Source organism: Hippocampus bargibanti, linkage group LG08, assembly GCF_051943395.1.
Source record: "Hippocampus bargibanti isolate YZ-2025 linkage group LG08, ASM5194339v1, whole genome shotgun sequence".
Taxonomy (NCBI): Eukaryota; Metazoa; Chordata; class Actinopteri; order Syngnathiformes; family Syngnathidae; genus Hippocampus; species Hippocampus bargibanti.
The window spans coordinates 329,931-348,977 of NC_142741.1; the positions used below are offsets into that span (position 1 = coordinate 329,931).

The window sequence follows — 19,047 nt, forward strand, 5'->3', positions numbered from 1 at the left end:
GATCCGTTACAGAGTAAATGCTGCCCTCTTTTGGCAGACAAGCGTAGTGCATTCGGTTGATTGAAAACAGCCTAAAATAATAGTGAAGGACAAATAGATGTTTCACAATTTCTGCTGATTACGGTTTGACGTCAAACACGTGACTGAGCTCAACATCACGCAAATTCGTGACTAACTTTCAGTTTGAGGCGATGACCACCTGATGGCAGCAGTTGCCGTCAAACTCATTGCGATCGTGCGTCACTATTAACCTAAAGAAGAATTCAACTTCATTCTTTTCTTACGATAGAAATTGCACTTAATGCACGACTTTAAACTGCGCGCGAGGTTTATATTGATTCTACTCTTCTGGTCTAAATCGGTTTCCTGAACGAGACGGTCCGTTTCCTTTGGGACGGAGGGGATCCGATTTGAGGCTGCGTGTGTCAATTTTGGAGCACTCGCACTTGTGGACCTGAGTTCGGATGGCTGCGTGGCTGCGTTTTATGTGGAAATAACCTGGCCCGGCACCATCGAAGGAAGCAAGGTTTGTTTTGGCATGAACTATTCTGACTAATCAGTGATGTGGCATGTTGTGCATCCGAGCTTACTCAAAATTAGATTTTACATGTGAGGAACTGCTTTATTTTGAAGGTTTTTTATTTTATTTTTACAAATGTTTACAATTTTGGCGAGCAATACGCTTCGTTTTCATTTGATATGCCGTGCCGATTCGTGTTTGAAACAAAAGTCATTTGTTGTTTCCTTTGTTGAGGGGATACTTTCCTGAATACATTTCCGGCTTCAATTTTGACGAACAATGTACGCCAAAATGTCTTGTCAAACTTGAAATGATCTGATTTCGACCTCCATCCCAACCCATTCGCCAGGGTAAGGTTTTGGCACCTGCACTGTAGCCATTTAATTGACAGAGGCCTTAAGTGTGGAATAATTCCACCCAAGACCGAGATACAATACGCATTGTCCATAAAATACAAAAATACATCACATTTATGAATGTTGTCAAAGAGGACATGAAGGTAGCTGGTGTGAGAGAAGAGGATGCGCAAAACTGGGTTCGATGGAGGACACTGATTTCCTGTGGCGACCCCTGAAGGGATAAGCCGAAAGGAAAAGAAGACACTACAATACATACATATTGATTGACAGTATACAGTATAGTGCTTTAACAACAGCTAAAGCTGTAACAAATCGCTTAACGGATGAAAATGACTTGATTGTATTTACTGTCACCTCAAAAACACAACGAGGCTACTCAGCAATTGTTTTCCCTTTGTGTACTTCATATTGGCTTCATATTGGTTAACTTAGCTTGCTAACGCTAGTTTGCTAGGTTTCGAAGGCAAACGAGCTTGATCATCGAAGAGAACCATTGCCGTTTGTCGCCAGCAGAGAGCGCCGTTGTCACTCGAATTGAGGGTCAAAAGAGTCCGCGTCCTTCAAAGCAAGTCGAGAAGTTGTGTAACCAGTCAAACCGCCGTGGGGAGAGCGCCTGAAAATGAAAAAAAAAAGGCGAGTATCGCCTGATTTCCGGGAACATTTTCGATTCCTTATTCCATTTTGTTTTCCTGTAAAGACGAGCTTTGACGACCTCCCCAAAAAGTTTGTGTCCGGTACGTATGATGAGCGTACTACATTTGTGTACGCGATCGCTTTGTTTTGTGCGTGGCTCGGCATCCTCGTGGACGACAGTTTGACAACTTTCAACTCTCAAATCAAAGGCCGCTCTTGACGTTTTTCTCGTCACGTTTTCAGTTTGGTTTTAGTTTGGCTTACCATGAATACTACTAGTCTGCAACTACTTCAGGTACTACCCAAATAGGCTCTTATCAACACAATTTATCAGCATGTGGGTGGCAGCACTGATGGACAATGTGAAAGTGTAGATGATGAATGTTTTCAAAGTCTCGTTTTTATCTATCTGTCTATATCTATCCATCCATCCATCTCCAATTACCTCCTTCAAAAATACTCCCCAAGTTATCACCATTATAAAAAAACAGCATACTTCACCGTGACGAATCGATCATCAAAATCGAGATGGTTTTATTACGACAAAATAAACGTATGCAGTATTACTGTGTGCCACTGTAACGCAGTGCAATTTGAACCTCAATGTTGCGCCGAAAACAATTTGGAAACAAACGTAAATCAAATTGCACCCCGATAAATGTTGCCAAAGAAAGATCAAATGCAATTGTCTTTATCCGTCAAACACTGGAAGGTAATTGCGGCCATTTCTTTCTAAATGCATTTTGAAGATAATTGGTGAAAACCTGTGCAAAGACTGACAACAAAGTAGTCTTGAATTTTGGAGAGGTAGGGCCCTATTTTTGTGGAAAGCGCAAGTCTCAAAGTGTAAAGTGGAGTCTAACTGCGCGCATGTCGGCGTTTTCACATAGGGACGCCTGCGCCCTCGTGGGAGTAAACACAATTGATTTACTTCCCGCCTCAGGAACGTAGATCAAGTCGTTCCTTTCAAATTCAGCCCAGGAGAGTTGCGTACATCGTGTTTGAGATTGTGGACGCAGAGATAGACTCGCTGATGATCCAAGTGTGCCGAGCACATTTGTGAGAGAACTACAAGCTGATGTAAAGTTGGCGTCCACCTTTGTGAAATGGCTACTAGCCTTCCACCCGCGTCCGCCCGTCTGTGTGAATCCCAGCACGGTCTGACAAATTCCCGTTGCGTCCGTCCGTCCGTCTTTGTGCGTGATGTCACTTGAACAACGCTCTCATGCGGGTGAAGCGGTGCGGCGTCACCGTTCCCCCGTGACCCTGCTTGAGTGGTCGCACAATACAGCGCGCCGGGCCGCGGAGCCGCTTCCCGCCAGGGCTAAGCGTAGCGTGAATGCGTGCGAATGGTCGCAAAGCATTAGCTCCCTTTGTGATAATTGAGCCAAAGTCATCCATTGGATCGGATTCGCCTTTAGTAGTCTCGCAGTGGAGACATATTTGTTTCACAGCAGCAAAGTTATGGAGGGAAGAGGAAAGGAAGAAGTAGAAAAACAAAATACAGGAGCTGCTGTAAAGGCAGTCACTGTCGCGGCGCCATCTTGAAGCCAAAAGAACAAAATCATATGACAACACAAAAACGCAGTCATCAATCTTAAGCAGTTCTTGATTAAAAACAGGAGAGGATCAATGCGTCCTTTTCACCAGTGGATCAGGGACATCACGGTGTAATGTGCATGTCTGTTACAAGCTACATATTGAAAGTAAACACGGAGCCGCAGCATCCGTTGACGAAAAGAGATTGTCTGCTTCAATTCCAAGCCGCAACAGTTCCAACTACGCATTGGCGCTCAACGCTCAGCAGAGTGTCCTCCGTGGCCAAAAATTGCTGAAAAACCGTCCGTTTCTTTTCGGTGTACCACGGCAATGACTGCATTTCCATGACAAAACAATGATCGAGACGCCGCTTCCGCATCAAGCCTCATTCCACTTTTTTTTTTTTCCAGAAGCGTCGTCAGCGCCGAGTGTCAGAATGAGATGTCGTCTCATAGCGGCTCCTTTGTGCAAATCAAGTTTGATGACATCCACTTCTTCGAGAACTGCGGCGGCGGCAGCTTCGGAAGCGTCTACCGGGCCCGATGGATCTCGCAGGACAAAGAGGTGGCCGTGAAAAAGCTGCTCAAGATTGAGAACGAGGTGGGAGTTGTAATTGCCCGGGGGCTTTTCATGTACACTTTCTACCTTTTTTTTTTTTAATTGTCACCATTGTAATCATTTTAATTGCTGGCCCGTTTAGTGGGACGTGGTGACTTTCGCTCACATCACTCATGGTCATTATACTCCCCCACCACAAGAATTGCAGCACTGTCATTGTTACAAAACGGTGACCCCCTGATTCAAATACATTGTTTCAAAGCCACCCCCCCCCCCCCCCCAAAAAAAAAAAAAAAAGAATTAATCTCTGAAAAAGCTTTATTTGTCAACCTCTGACAGCCTATTTTTGAGTATCTTTTATGGATCCGCAGTACGAGATCACGGGCTGAACTTCAAGTCTGGTGAAAAAGAAATGTCATCTTTCAAGTGGGGAAGCAATTGTTTGCTTAATTTTTGCTCCGCTTACTTAGCAATCAAGTGCTTTTGTCAGCTTTCCATTCACTCCAGCTTTCGCTTTCGCTATGCTACACATCTATAATGCACTATACTGTGATACCTCAGCTTACCAACTTCATTGGGTGCCAGAAAGTGTGTGTGTGTGTAAGGCCAAAAGTGTGACTGTCAAACATTTATTTCCCATAGGGAACCATTAAAAGGAGAATAATCCGTTGCCAGGTCCCCATAAAACATAATTTTCTACTAAATAAGCCTTAAAACTACACAAAATATACCTTATTTTACATATAATAAATGAGCTATTGTATTGTAATGAAAGAAATAACCTGTACTGTATAATCAAGTGGTTTTATTGACCTTTGTGATGGTCGTTGATGTAGTTGCCTCTTGATGATATCCGAGTGAAGTTGCCGTGCTTTCTCGGCAGTAATACCCTCATTCACAATGTCCCCTGCTTGTCCAATACATACATATTGATTTATATAGCGCTTTAACAAGAGCTGAAGCTGGAACAAAGCGATAACATGCATGGACAAAAGCCAAATGCTGCCCCCTCGTGGATGGGAAAAACATTGCCAGAGGTCTGACCGGCGGTTTATCGGCACCGCCCGAAAGAAAACCCAAAATCCGAAGAAATTCGGGAATGGCGCTCATGTCACACATTTCAATTGCCGAGAAAATACGGCAATGGCGGCAAATGAGTTACTTGGTTCTGTAAGAAATGTCTTCACGTGAAAATGATCTAAATCAAGATGCCTTTTCCATGTGAATACCCTCATCGTTCCAAGCCCTCCCAAAATTCAGCCATAAATGTTTCCTCAAGCTCAAAAATGCATAACAAAAGTATGTTCCAATGTCATTCTTGCACAATCAAGAAAAGTGGTAAAAAAACAAAGGACACACTTCATGCCGAAACGCAAGCAAAAGGGACGTTTTCCGTACGCCTTGTGCGGCATTCTCCTGGTGTTTGGGTGAATTTTCATCCCACCTGCTTGATGAAAACGACATGCGTGTCCCCCACCCAGGCTGAAATCCTCAGCGTCCTCAGCCATCGTAACATCATCCAGTTTTATGGCGCCATTGTGGAGGCTCCCAACTACGGAATCGTCACTGGTAAGCGACTGAAATATTTTGAGCCCTCGCCCCCCACACGTACCAGTCCCGCGCAATGTAAACCACCGTATTTTCCGGTGTATAAGGCGCACCCAAAAGACTTGATTTTCTTGAAAAAATGACCCTCCGCCTTGTACGCCTTATCTGTCAAGTCATATTGAGCCACGACAAGTCTTATACCACATAAGACCTGTGCCTTATATTTGGATTTTTTTAAATATATTTATATATTTGGAAAAAAAACCATTCATTCATTGAAGGTGCACCTTATACAGTATATGGAAAAAAATGAGCGAGCAGCAAGTAAAACAAAAACATTTCTGCTATGGCGTCCCTTTTGGCAACAAAAATGCATTTGTTGTTGGAAAGTCAGTCGTCGGTGTATGTTTAGTCAAGGCTGAATCATATTACCGCCATATTATCAATTGTCCGTTGTAATTTCCTGTGTTGATATTGATATGCTCCCAGTGGCCAAGATGACACATGCTCCCATGTGCTTCAATATCCATGCACGGAGCTGTCTCCCTCCCTCCCTCGACGAAGGAAGACCGGCTCGTAGAAATCAGTTAATGGAGGCAAAGGTCCTTTTAATTATAAAGCGTGAGATGGGAAAAATGCGTCAAAAAGTTCCCAAAAGCCTGCGCTAAACACAAACGGTTGACGTCATATTCTCTGTGGAATGCGGAGGTTAAAGTCCAAAGTGCGGCAGGAGACGGGTATGAACTTGAGTGTTTTGGCTTGAGATAAGTTGAAGCAAACGTGCCGTCCGAGTAATAAGATGGCCGCCCGTATGATAAACGGCGGCGATTAGTGGCGCGTTGTCTTGGCAGCGGCGGAATGCAATTTTGCAGAAGTAGGCTTACGATCTATTTTTGAACCATGCTTTATTTTTATTTTTTTTGCTAATAAGTACTTCAAGTCAAATGTGCGAGCTTATACCTTGTAAAAAATACAGCGAGGTTTAAAATCAGGCATAATGCTCTTCCATTTTGCTTGTGTGCTCTCGGGCCTGCCTAAGAAGTGTTTATTTTTGTGCCTTCCCGTTTCCTGGACAGAATACGCCAGCGGGGGGTCGCTGTACGACTACCTTTCCTGCGACGAGAGTGACGAAATGGACATGGGCCACATTATGACGTGGGCCGCAGAGATCGCCAGAGGTCAGCCGAGTCGTGTTTCGCCACGTTGTTTTCTGTTTCAAGGCCTCCATCAACATCTTTTGCTAGGGTCATTTACATGCGATCTTTTCTGCCACGGTGGACACCTTATCGTCTCGTTAATTTACAGCATGCACGAAAGAGTAAACATCAATTTAATTTGTATTTTGTTTGATCAAAATTTATTTGAGCAAAAAAATAATTTTTAAATGGACTTTGACATTAGAGTACATGAGCTCAGTATTGTATTCTATCAAACTATCCATCGAGCTAGCTAGCTATTGGATTGAATTTGGCTGTACCTTGATTTGTCTCGCAGTGGAGAAATGTACATTTCACAGCAGCAAAGTGATGAAGGAAAGAAAGAATCGAGCTAGCTATCGTGGCTGTCATACCACAATTTGATGCCGATCGCTGTCTAGCGAATTCACGTTTTTAGCATCGTGCTAAGTCAGCACAAAATATAAATCAACAAATAAAGAAGAGTTTTTTTCCCGTTTGTTTTGACTTCAGGAATCCACTATTTGCACTCGGAGGCTCCTGTAAAGGTGATTCACAGAGACTTGAAGTCAAGGAATGGTACACAATACTATTTTTCTCTCAATAACGTCTGTGGGGTGTATCTAACGTTGCGTCTGGCGAGTGCATGCGGTTACGTGTGTTTTTATGACTGCTTTGGTCATTTTTATCGCAGAGAAAATATGATTTGTCTTTCAGTTGTTATAACGGCAGATAAAGTCCTCAAGGTAGGTGTGACTAAGCAGCTTGAGCCTTATGTGTGGATTTCATGTCATTCAAAGTGGAGTTTGCAGTTAGCTTGAGCTAACATTGTGATGTTGAAAAGATTTGATAAACCGTACGATAAACATTCAAGGTGTATTTAGTTACAATATTTTTAGGCACGTTTATTTATTTTAAGGTGCATTTCTTTATTTTTCGATGGATTTTCTTATTTTTTGTTTATTTTAGGTGGTTTTATTTATTTATAGGCATATGTCTTTGTTTATTTATTTCTTGCTTTGTTTTAGGCGTATTTATTTATCATTAGATGTATATTTTGTATTGCTTGCTTGCTTTTTCTTTTCAGATTTGTGATTTTGGGGCCTCCAAGTTCTTGACCCACACGACACACATGTCTTTAGTGGGCACCTTCCCATGGATGGCGCCCGAGGTCATCCAGAGCCTGCCGGTGTCCGAGACCTGTGACACTTACTCTTACGCGGTGGTGAGTGGCAAAAAAACAGACGTGCAAAGAAATAGTGCGCGCGTCGGCACAAAGCTTGAAGAAACTTTCCGATGTTGAAAGCGCTAGTGCACGGGGAAAATGTGGATTTAGTGACCACTCCTCATCCGGCGTGCCACGTTTGGGGAAGTCACATGATCATGAGTCAACTTGTGCTTTTGAGTGCTAACCGGCGAACCTTATGGAGCCAAGACTGCGTGTATAATTCTAAAAAGGCATTTGTTCATTCCAAACCAATTTCAAATGTCAACCGTTACATTGAATGCACGCTAATGACCGCAACCAGTATTGGAACGGAAGTATTCTGATAAGAATCGAAACGTCCGACACCTTGAAAGAAGTACAGATTAGATTTGCCTTTATTAGTCTCGCAGTGGAGAAATGTACATTTCACAGCAGCAAAGTGATGCTTTAAAGGAATGCTAGCTGATGACGTCTGAAGAAACCTTCTCATCGACGCTAGCGTATAAATGACTATTTCCACGCGTCTTTTGTTTGCAGGTGCTTTGGGAAATGCTGACGCGCGAGATACCGTTCAAGGGCCTGGAAGGCTTACAAGTCGCTTGGCTCGTCGTGGAAAAGGAGGAGGTGTTTTATCGCCCGATCGCTTAATTTGCTGCGTATTGTGCGGAAGAGGGAGCTGCGCAATATCCCCATTAAATTCATGTCTGCGTTATCTACATTTTCATACATCGCAGTCTCATGTTTTATGGATCGGAATAATGGCCTTTCCATTCATTTCAATGGGGAAAGAGTGTTTGGTTTCCAAAGCAGATGGAACGAAATGAAATTGTCGTGGCATCGCTGCGCGTTTGCCTTTTCAGAGGTTGACCATCCCCAGCGGCTGTCCCGCTAGCTTTGCAAATCTGATGAGGGACTGCTGGATGACGGATCCCAAAGTGAGCGCCGCCGCCGCCGCTCCGTTGAAAGCGGCGACCGTTTCAAAGTTGTTGTTTTTTTCCCTCCGTTCAGGAGAGGCCAACGTTCAAGCAGATCCTGTCCACTTTAGAGACCATGGCCAACGACAGCCAACTTTCGCAACAGTGCAACTCTTTCCTCCACAACAAATCTGAATGGAGGTAACGTCAAAGTCAAAGTCAGCTTTATTGTCAAATATGCTAATATGCATGACATACAGCACAGATGAAATTAATGTCAGGCCAACGCGACGTATTGGCGGCTCAATGTGCGCTCAGCCTAAAGGAAATTGCTTGCAAAGAATGACGGGGAAATGTGGCTGACGGGGGGCGGGAAATACAAAACAAAAACCAAGTGGAGATGCTTCATATAGATCTTTAATGACTTGCCTGACGGCGAGAGAAAGGCATGAAAACCTCCAAGCAATCCTCCCATCTGGATACATTTCCTCTCTTTACCCTAAAAATAATCACCATCTTTTTCAAGTACAAGTGTTTAATTGGGCTGTGTGAGCAGCTGGAGGTTCACTTGATGTTCGGCACAGCCTGAGTCTCAGCTGCTACTTTATTCTGCCTCGACCCCGGCGGCGTGTGCCTTCTTCTTCTTCTTCTTCACAAAGTCGCGCTGCCGCCGCTGCAGCGTCCGCGCAAGTTGCGGCGGGCTCCAAATAGCCAACCGGTCACTAGACATCTAGACTCCAATTGGTCCAAGAGATGTTTGTTCTTCTTTGAAAGTTCTGAAATATACATAGACTTTTTTTCTTTGGTCGGGGGGGGGTGATAAGGGAGAAACCGTCTCTTAAACATGTGAAAAGGAGGGAAGAAAAAAAAATCAAACCTGAAGCACAACCACAACTTCATCCATCCACGTTTTTTTTGTGTTTCCGTCATCCTGTCAACGACCAAAATGTCAGTTATGACACAGATTACGTTTCCTGTTAAGTCTTTTTTTGGTTGTTGTTTTTGGTGGCTTCAAGGTGCGAAATCGAAGCCACGCTCGACAGGCTGAAGAAGCTGGAGAGAGACCTGAGTAGCAAAGAGCAAGAACTGAAGGAAAGGGAACGCCGACTGAAGATGTGGGAGCGGAAACTCATCCAACAATCCAACAGTCCGGCAAGTTACTTGAGACTTTTGAAAGGCGCTTAGAAATGAAATGGATTATTATTATTATTATTATTATTATTATTATTATTATTATTATGACTCCTTTGCGGCTTTTGCACTACAACTTTAGTGAGAAGTGGCCTAACAGCGCCCCTCTCGGTCAGTGACGGAATTACAGAAAATTCAAATGTGAATGCGGGAAAAGTGCACTAATTACGCTTTGGCCACTCCTATTTACAGCTCGATTCGTTTTTCTTTGTCACCAATTTTTCTCCCCAGCACCCGGGAACTAGAAAGGGCAATAAATAAATAAACAGATAGATATTGATAGCGATAGAGATTGTTATTTAGTTTTTTTTGTTCTTTTGACTTCAAGACGGCGCCGCGAGAGTGGCTGCCTTTCCAGCAGCTCATGTATTTCTTTTTTCTACTTTCATTCCTTTCATCACTTTGCTGCTGTGAAATGTAAATTTCTCCACTGTGAGACTAATAAAGGCAAATCCAATCCAATCCAATCCAATAGCCGGATGGATTAATGAATGGATAGCTAGCTAGCTAGATAGATAGTTAGATAAATAGAGACAGACAGATAGATAGCTTCAGGCTGCTTTTAGCTTACAGATAGCTAGCTAGCTAGTGTCAGGCTGCTCTTAGGTTACAGCTAAATAGCTAGCTAGCTGGCTAGCTAGCTTCAGGCTTCTTTTAGGTTGCCATGGCAGCCAATTGTATGCCGTCCTATATAATGAGCCCATGTACTGTTGCGTAAAAGCCCATCTAAAAAGTATTTTTTTGCTTTTGGATAATAGAATAGTTAGAAGTAGCAGGGTGTTTTTTTTTCTTTTTTTTTTCGGGTGGTTACGGCTCGTATGTCCTTCCCCCGTTCTCTAAATCAATGCGCCGCCGCCTCTTGTCGGTCAACTCAAATTCCAACTAAAGCAGGATTGGTGTTGTGGAAAAACTTGTTTCTCGATCAATTACTCCGAAAGCATTAGCTATAATTACACCAGATGAAAGCGCTATGCTATTTTGGTGTGCCTTTAATGCATTTAGTCTGTCATTCGGGAAAAAGAGCCACTTGACAGAGAAATGAATTCTCCATTGAGTCGTGGGCCGCCAATGGACATGATGGGAAGTCATTTGCGCTATGCTTGATGCGCCATGCTGTGAAGAAAGAAGCCACGAGCGCCGGTTCCTCGGGGGAAAAAGCCAATCTTTTATGATCAGCTGACATTTTGCTGACATTAAGATTGGCCAATTTGTTCTGAATGTGGCCAAGTGCACTTGTTGGGACCACTCTCTCACTTACTGAGATGTCCTTGTGTGAAGTACTTAATAAGAAGGCCAAAAATAATTGGACGTTTTAATAATGACAATGTTTCTGACGATTTGACCCCCAGAAATGCCGCTCGTACCTTGCGTAATACTCCTCGCATGTTGTTGTTCGCATTGAATTAGCACGACTGTCGTATTTTGGGGATGAGGCTTGATGGTGTTGAAACACGCCACCGCTTTGATTGCTTCTTTGGACTCGGAATCACAATCATCTTTATCAGAATCAGAATCAGAATACCTTTATTCGTCCCGCAATGGGGAAATTTGCAGTCCACAGCAGCAATTGAAGAGGGATGGGGTTGGGGTGGGAGTGAAAGGATAGAAAACAAGATATTCTAAGCATAACAAAATAAAACGGTTTATTGGCCACACAAGGAATTTGTTTCCGCTGCACTAGTATCATCGTTAAGAAAATTGCAAAGAGGCACTATACAGGTATATTGGTGCGCATAGATCTGTATGGGGGGGGGGCTGGAAAAGGTGGTGGGCAGGGTGCAGAGGGTCCATTAGGATTTTTCCACTCCCTTTTTTTGATTCTTGCAGTGTGCAAGTCCTCGAGAGTGGCTAGGGCGGTGCCAATGATTTTTTCCGCCGTCCTAACCGTCCGTGGAAGTCAGATTTTGTCCATTTTTGTGGCGGCCTCCAACCAAACCGTGATGGAAGAACACAGGACGGATTCAATGACAGCCGTGTAGCAATAAATTGTGCACATTGCGCTTTATAACCCGTCACAAGTTTGAAGAAAGGACACAAGCAGCCCATCGACAACTATTCATGTCACAAAGAGGTTACAGCACGTGCTGAAGAATGAATGACTCTCTTTGTCGATGTGTTGTCATATTATTTGTTATTTTGTTTTTTTTATTTGTTTTTTTACTTCAAAATGGCGCCGCGAAAGTGACCGCCTTTCCAGCAGCTCCTCTATTTTGTTTTTCTACTTCTTTCTCTTCCTTTCATAAGTTTGCTGCTGTGTTACTTCCGGCTAGAGTGAACGCTGGCGCAAATGGCTGCCACTGCTCACCCGCACAAAAAAATCCCGTGACTGTAAAGTGTCCTTGAGAGTCTTTGTGAAATGCGTGCCGGCGTCTGCAATAGCAGCCGCAGCCGCCGCTGTTTATCGAAACCCGCGTTCAGCTTTTAATGTGAAGGAGACGCTGAAAAGAAATGACTTCAAGTCGTCTTTGCTCCCAATTTTTGTCATTACGCCCCATTCTTCCCGTCACAACGACGCCGTCTTTATTTTGCCTCTCCAGTTTCTGCGCAATTACGTTTATTGAGCAAGAAATGAGTTTGTCATTCAAATCAGGCGGACGGACATTCGGGTCTCATAAAAGACCGTCTGGGGGCGACGGGGAAAAAAAATATCAAGTTGTTTGATTGCAAATATGTCTTGTCTTCCATTTTGGGGACATTTCCTATCTCAAATTTCTTCTGAGGTCTTTCGCGTCCATGCAGCTGCTGCCTACGTTGGACATCTACACGTGGACAGAAGAGCACGTGGTCAGTGTGGCGACGCCGCCGCACCATCTTGGTTTTATTGTTCTTTGCCGCTAACATGTGTTCGTCATGCCACGCAGTATTTCTGGATGCAGCAAATATTCGGTGAAGGTTTGTAACAACACGTTTTTTCCCCTTCCCGACATTGTTTTGAAAGGTTGATGATCAGTCTGAGCCAGGTGTCGGGAACCATATATGGCTCGCTAGCCATATATGGCTCTTTTGATGATTGCATCTGGATCCAACTAAATACATATTGTGGCTTTTTTTGCTGCCAGCATCTGGCTCGCACACAACAATCAAAAGTGTCATGGCACCAGAGGCGGGAGTTTGCCAGTCATTTAGCCTCCGAGTCTCTATTCAACATTCTCAACGTATTTCGACTTAGGACCGTTTGGTAACTCGGATGTGATCTGCACTTTTGTGAGAGACGGCAGAGAGCAAGCGTGCAAGCTAATGAGCAGCGTGCAGGCTAGCCAGCAGTAGATTGGCCAATGTTGACTTTCATTCCCATTGATTGGCTGGATTTTTTTTTTACAAATCATGAGGAACAGAAAACTATTATTATTATATTCATATTAATGGTGAGTATTATCACAAAGTTATTTGCCAAAATATATTCTGTGTGTGTGTCTCTTGCCGAAACATGTCTCAATATTTGACTTTAATGGCTCTCTTAGTCCAAAAAAAAAACTGCCCTTGTGGTTGTCTCCTTTAGAGGGCGGCGCCTATGGAATGCACCTGTATGCTGACCTATTTCGAGACAATCACATCACGGGAAAAAGGCTTTTACTGCTGTCGGAAAACGACATGCGCGACATGGGCATCAAGTCCAAAGGTCACGTCATGCATTTGAAGGCAAGGCCAGGCTCGAACCTTTGGGATGTTCCACCGTTGATGCTTTTGGACACTTGGTTGATTTTTTTTTTGTTCTGTGGTGTTTCCATACTCTTTGGCAGAGTGAAATTGAAAAGCTCACTAATGATTACCTCGGCCTGGTGCACTTTCCACCTCTGCTCAAGGTAAGGTAGAGTGTGATAAAAGCCTTCCGTCGAACCTGTTTGCTCGTGTCTGAGTTGTTTGTTTTTGTTTTTTTTTTATATGAGGGCTGTTGTAAACTTGCTCTGTTGGAAAGGTTGTCACCAAATATTGTGCAAGACAAGTTCAAGCAAAAAAAGATGAATGACACTGTATCAACAAAAGTGAATGCCTGTAATAAAATGCCGTTAGGCAGGAAAGAGAACAAAGACAATATTGCTTCAAGCGCTAACAACATAGCGTACAATTTGCTAGAGATCCCCTTCTCACGTGGTACAGGTGTTCCTCATGTTTTGACTTTTGAATGTCACTTTTGTTGAAAAACTGTGTTTTATTTGTATTATTTTTTTGTCTTTTAAGGAGGAGCTTGAAAATGAGGTGGAAAGCAGTCAAAGTGTGAACTTGGAACTCGTCTTTGGGTACCACTGGAAGCCTGGGAAAGGAAAATCAGTAAGTTGCTTCATCATTTCACTTCTTTTCAAATTCATCGTCCATGTTTGAAAGTCGTCACTGAAAACACATTCAGAGTCTGAACTATTCATATGACTCAATTGTGCCCATATAACATCCCTCGCCCTTTTTTTTTTTTTACTACCCTTGTATTTCAGTTAGCTATCCAGGTAGTGAAACGATGCTAACTAGCTAGCTACCGAAACAATGCAAACCAGCTAGCTAGCAAAACTATGCCAGCATAATTAGCTAGTTTCAGTAGCTAGCTAGTTAGCATCGTTATGCTAGCTAGCTAGTTTGCATAGTTTCGCTAGCTAGCTAACTAACTAACTAACCGAAATACAGCGGTAGTAAAAAAAAAGGAGGTGGTGGGGTGTTATATGTCCACAATTAAGTCAGCTAACTAGCATAGCTTGCGAACACGCTATGATTACGGCCTAAATAAGCATTCCTTACCATATTTGGCAGAGTAAAATACAAATGAACCAAGCAAATTGGTACAAAAATATCAAAAAATAAACAAACTTTTTTTTAATCCTTCAACATTTACAGATTAAGTACAACATGTTAATGACATACATGACAACATTTGACACTAGAGAGCTTAACATCTCTTTATTTTAATTGATTGCTTATCGGCCGTTGTATTTGATAAAAGTGCCTGATTCCAATGTGTCAAAATGGTGAGTGTAAGCCCCTTGATAATCGGCCCGGTGTGATCATCATCATTCTATCACAAACGTGTAGCGGGGCTTTAGAACGCCTCGTTGTTGCGGGGTGAAAAGCCAGCTACAAGCCAATAGTATCTTCTCCAGCCACAAGAATCTTTCGGCTGATACATTTCACATCTCCAACATCTCGCACGTTATGTTTACACGCTACGCGAAAGAACGTCCTCGTTTCCGGGGTGACGCATTACGATTAAAAGCGGACGATCGGTCACGATATTTTCTCTCGTGTATCATAGCGAGGGAATTTTCTCACACGGTGTCAAATAAAGAAAGCAGTCAAGCTTGAGGATGATTAGATTTCAAAAGACAGAATTGAATGTCGGAGTAGCGAATAAAATGGTCCCTTGAAGCCAATGGCAAGAATGAAGATTGCTTGGTGGCAGTGGGAGCATTGATATGCCCTTCCCTAATGATAGTTGTTACACTGACCATTACAGGCGTCATTTTACAGGTAGAAAAGCAGACAAATAAACATGTCATTCTCCTCCGTGTAGCACATCCGGCGCCACTCACTCGCCGCCCTTTGTGAGCGCCCAGAAGGGGGCGAGAGGGAAAAAAATAAAATAAAAAAGGCCGGCTCTTCACTTGCCGTTGGAATTTAATCAAAAGTAGCCCATTTAGCCAGAAGTCGTTTTCTTTTTTTCCAAGGAAAACGTTATTTAATCTTTCAGCTGTTCATTGTGCCGTCATAAATAGTCGTCTTTCAGTGTGTTCGGCGGGGCTGAAACGAGCCCGCTAATTGCCTCCCATTTCTTCTGACATGTGGTGGTTTCGCGGGTCGAAAACACAGCGGGGAGAAGGAAACAGGAGGCTGAGAAAATGAGAGCTAATTATTTTCCCCTGCCTGGTGTCAGGTTCCGTGTCAGCCTTGTTTTTACAAACTGGAAGGGTTTTTTTTTTAAAGTGCGTGCGAGTGTACGTGTGCACAAAATAAAACAAACCCACACTGCATCCCCCTCCTCCTCTTCGCTGGCGGTGTCATGGAAGCAGCTGCGCTTCTCAAAGACAAAACGAGGGCCTCGCGCGCGATTGAGCGGCCGCCATCTGACACGCCACCGAGGCGAGGGTTCCCCGCTAATGAGGATATCGCCGCGCAGCCAAGTGAAAGGTGCTGAATTATGGATGAGTTGTCATTATAGGCGCTGGCTGCGTGCGTCCGAGGCATCATTACGCCACATTGTTTCTGCCGGAGTGATCAGACCTGGCGCCGAGGTGTGTTTCCAGCTTCCCTTTTGCGATTGGCCCCCCGAGCTCCGGCGGGAGACGGCCGAGGGTCCTCAGACGAGCGTGTCGGCGCCGCTCCTCTCATGTCCTTCCCTGTGATCAGCGCACAATGGATCGACCCGAACCCCGTGTGGTTCGGCGCCGACCCGCGGCTTGGTGGCGGGCCTTTGGCCTTCCTGCTTCGTCAGCATGGAGCGCGCAAGGGGGGGGGGGCGATGGCATAGTTTGCATTTGGATGGAAGCCCCCCAACCTCCACTGGGAAGAAAACAATCACAAACGCTTTGATGGATGCTATTTTCAGATACTACTGGACAATTTGGTGGGTCAGTTTGACTGGAAACTGACTCAGGTGTCCTTTTTTTTTGGGGGGGGGGGGGGGGGGATCACCAAACCCTGAAGTCGTATGAGTGAACAAACACAAACCTTTTTTTCCCACTGGAAGTACGGACATTAGCATTTTCAGGGACGTGCAGGGACTCATTTTGTCTTTTTGAAACGATTTTGGGCTCTACCATTTCACCAAAATGTGGGGGAGATGCCAAAATCATGTCCGTCATGTCATTTTGGCAGGTCCCCCCAAAATGAGTCTCTGCACGTCCCTGAAAATGCTGCCTACTCTATCACGACAATATACGATGACATCACAAACATTTTAGCCGAGGGGCTAAAGGTGCAATTAAAGTCCAATTTTACAATCAAAATGCTGATAAACTACCCAGCAAAAGTTTTGTCACCTCTCAAGACAATGATGCAAAACACACGGCGGGAAAAAATAATTTCATGGAGAGAGAGAGAGAGAGGGAGGTTGAAAGATTTTCGACGGGCGGAGTCAGTCACCAGACCTGAACTCAATCGAGCGACACAAACAAGTGAACGAGGCTGCAGTAAAGAAAGGCCTGCAAAATGAAGACAAGTTATTTTTGCCAGTCACGGTTGTAGCAGCAAATCTTCCACTTGATTGACTTAACTTCATTTCAGAATAGCATTTTGATGACTGTGGGACACACCTCGACGTAACATCCATGACAGAGAAACTGGAATCCATAACTTTGGTCTCTTTTGATCTGAAACCTCAAAATGTCTTCAGGCTGTGACCGGAGATAGCTAGCTAGCTAGCTAGCTACTAGCTGACTGGCCGGTGGATGGCTAGCTAGCTACTAGCTATATCCTGTGACTGTAAAGTGGCCTTGAGAGTTTTGAAAGGCGCATATAAATGAAATGTATTATTAATATTATGACTGAGCAGTCGAGTATTGGATTGTGCGGCACTTCCCCAGAACGCCCTGTAGGTTGTGCCGTTGCTTCAGCCGCAATAGAAAAAGTGAGGCGCTCAATGATTTGATTCCAGGGTGGCAAAATCAGGCGTCGGTCGGTTGGATCGAGACTGGCCGCCGTGCCTTAACAACCAACTCTTTTCCGCGTGAAGGACTGCAAGTGGAAAATGTTCTTGGAACTGGACGGAGACGACGCGGCCTTAACTCACGTCAAGGATGTGGTCTTCAACCCCAATCGGCAGGATGTGGAACCTCTGCGGATGACCAAGGTTTAGTGTGCCCGTTTTGTCGTCGTCGTCCATTTTGGTTTTTGTATCGCACTAAGACGGTGTCCAAAACGCAGCCGCCATTTGTGATGGACAAATGGATCGTCGGCATCCAAGCCAACCAGAAAGTGGACTACGCAGTCAGCTATAAGGTGAACGATTACACCTGTCGATCTCATTACCGGAAGCGCCGCTCAATTTTTTGGGGGGGCAATTGACAGGAAATATTAAGTTGGGTCCTGTCTTGATGCCCAGGGACTAAAGTTGAAATGAGACAAAGAGGCTTTGGTTGAAGCTTCTCTACTCACGCCAACATAGTTTTGTCATTGTCATCATACGTCGTGTGATTTCAAGTCATGCCCAGTCTCTGTTGTACCAATTCAATGCTATCGTTAGCCAACTTGTCCAGTCAACAATTCTGACTTTGAACTCAGGATTCCAACTTTGAACTCAGATTTCTGACTTTAATCGTAATAACAATAAGAAAGAAAGCCTTTCATACTCCCACAATTGGGAAATTGGCCAAATGGAATGAGAGACAACAATTTTTTTCAAGTCTTTAATTTGCTCCCAAAAGGATTGGGAGCAAAAAGTATTATTATTATTTTTTGCACAATCCAAAATGGAGCCACTTTTCAAAGTCATGTCTCCTTCCTAGAGTAATGTCAGGTTACCAAAGTCAACTAAACACAGCTGCCCCGTGACGTGGTGTCCGACGGGTGGACAGGATGCCATCAAAACGGTGGAGCTCGTCATGGAAGCCACAGCCGTTCATTTGAACTTGACAAACTCCGGTAAGATGGAATTTCCAACAACAACAACAGAAATGGCGCCTGTCTTTGTCTCCCTGCTACAGTTGTTGTCATGTGTGTTAGACGCGGACCAAGCGTGGATGCGCAGCGTGAGGCTACGGCAAATCGTCCGTCAGAAGACGCAGCGGCCCAACGCCTTCGCCGGCACGCTTCCTCAGTTCCTGTCGGCGCACGAAAGCCGGGCGTCGTCTTACGCGGCGGCGGCGGCGCGGCGTTCGCCCGTCCGCGGCCCCGTCGTCTCCCGGAACGACTCTCGCACTTCCTCGCCCGCCGCCGGCCTCTCGGCCAAACTGTCCCCGCTCTGCCTGGGGTCAAAGGGCAGCAGCCCGTGCAGCAGCGCCTCGGAAAGCGCGTCGGAAAGAGAGCGGCCCCTCGGCGTCGTCCCGGAGTACAGGCCGCACGCCGTTTTTGCGCAAGGGAGGGGCGATCCCAGAGGAGGGACTAAAAGCAACAGAAGCCCACGCCAGCCGGCCAGGCCGCGCTCCGCCGGCTCTGCCGGCTCGCGCGCCAGACCCGCTATTATGTCAGTGACGGAAAACCCCGACGGGGAAAGCCGGGATGCCAAAAGCGCCAACGACGGCGGCTGGATCAAAGTGGAGCGCCACAAAAGGTCGCTGCGACAGGACAATCAAGCTGGGAGGGCTCGGCCCAGGAGAGGACGAGGAGGACGAGGAGGACGAGGAGGACGAGGCGCTGCCGGCAGGACGGACGGCCACGTCACAAACTCCATTTCAACAGCGTTTTGACAAGATGAATTTTGAAGGATAATTTAAATGGTGCTCAAAATAGATTTATTCAAGTTACAACATGCTTGAGAGTTGCTGCT

General features: G+C 44.8%; 1 protein-coding gene across 5 annotated transcripts; it reads left to right on the plus strand.

The window, feature by feature from the left end:
• Window positions 1–226: 226 nt before the first annotated feature.
• map3k20a (mitogen-activated protein kinase kinase kinase 20a) lies at window positions 227–19,027 on the plus strand. 5 transcript variants are annotated; one of them, XM_089002283.1, is made up of 20 exons: window positions 227–526; window positions 3,462–3,651; window positions 5,091–5,178; window positions 6,234–6,335; window positions 6,846–6,911; window positions 7,050–7,078; window positions 7,420–7,557; window positions 8,077–8,163; window positions 8,400–8,474; window positions 8,548–8,654; window positions 9,470–9,605; window positions 12,384–12,428; window positions 12,506–12,536; window positions 13,144–13,283; window positions 13,385–13,447; window positions 13,824–13,913; window positions 17,296–17,412; window positions 17,487–17,561; window positions 18,068–18,203; window positions 18,285–19,027. In XM_089002283.1, the coding sequence occupies exons 2-20, from the start codon at window positions 3,493–3,495 to the stop codon at window positions 18,965–18,967; spliced, it is 2,367 nt and encodes a 788-aa protein (XP_088858409.1). In that variant the 5' UTR covers window positions 227–526; window positions 3,462–3,492; the 3' UTR covers window positions 18,968–19,027. The 5 variants fall into 5 exon arrangements, with proteins under 5 accessions (XP_088858409.1, XP_088858412.1, XP_088858408.1 ...); XM_089002282.1 differs by lacking the exon at window positions 227–526 and adding an exon at window positions 1,452–1,613; XM_089002284.1 differs by lacking the exon at window positions 227–526 and adding an exon at window positions 1,785–1,807.
• Window positions 19,028–19,047: the final 20 nt, after the last annotated feature.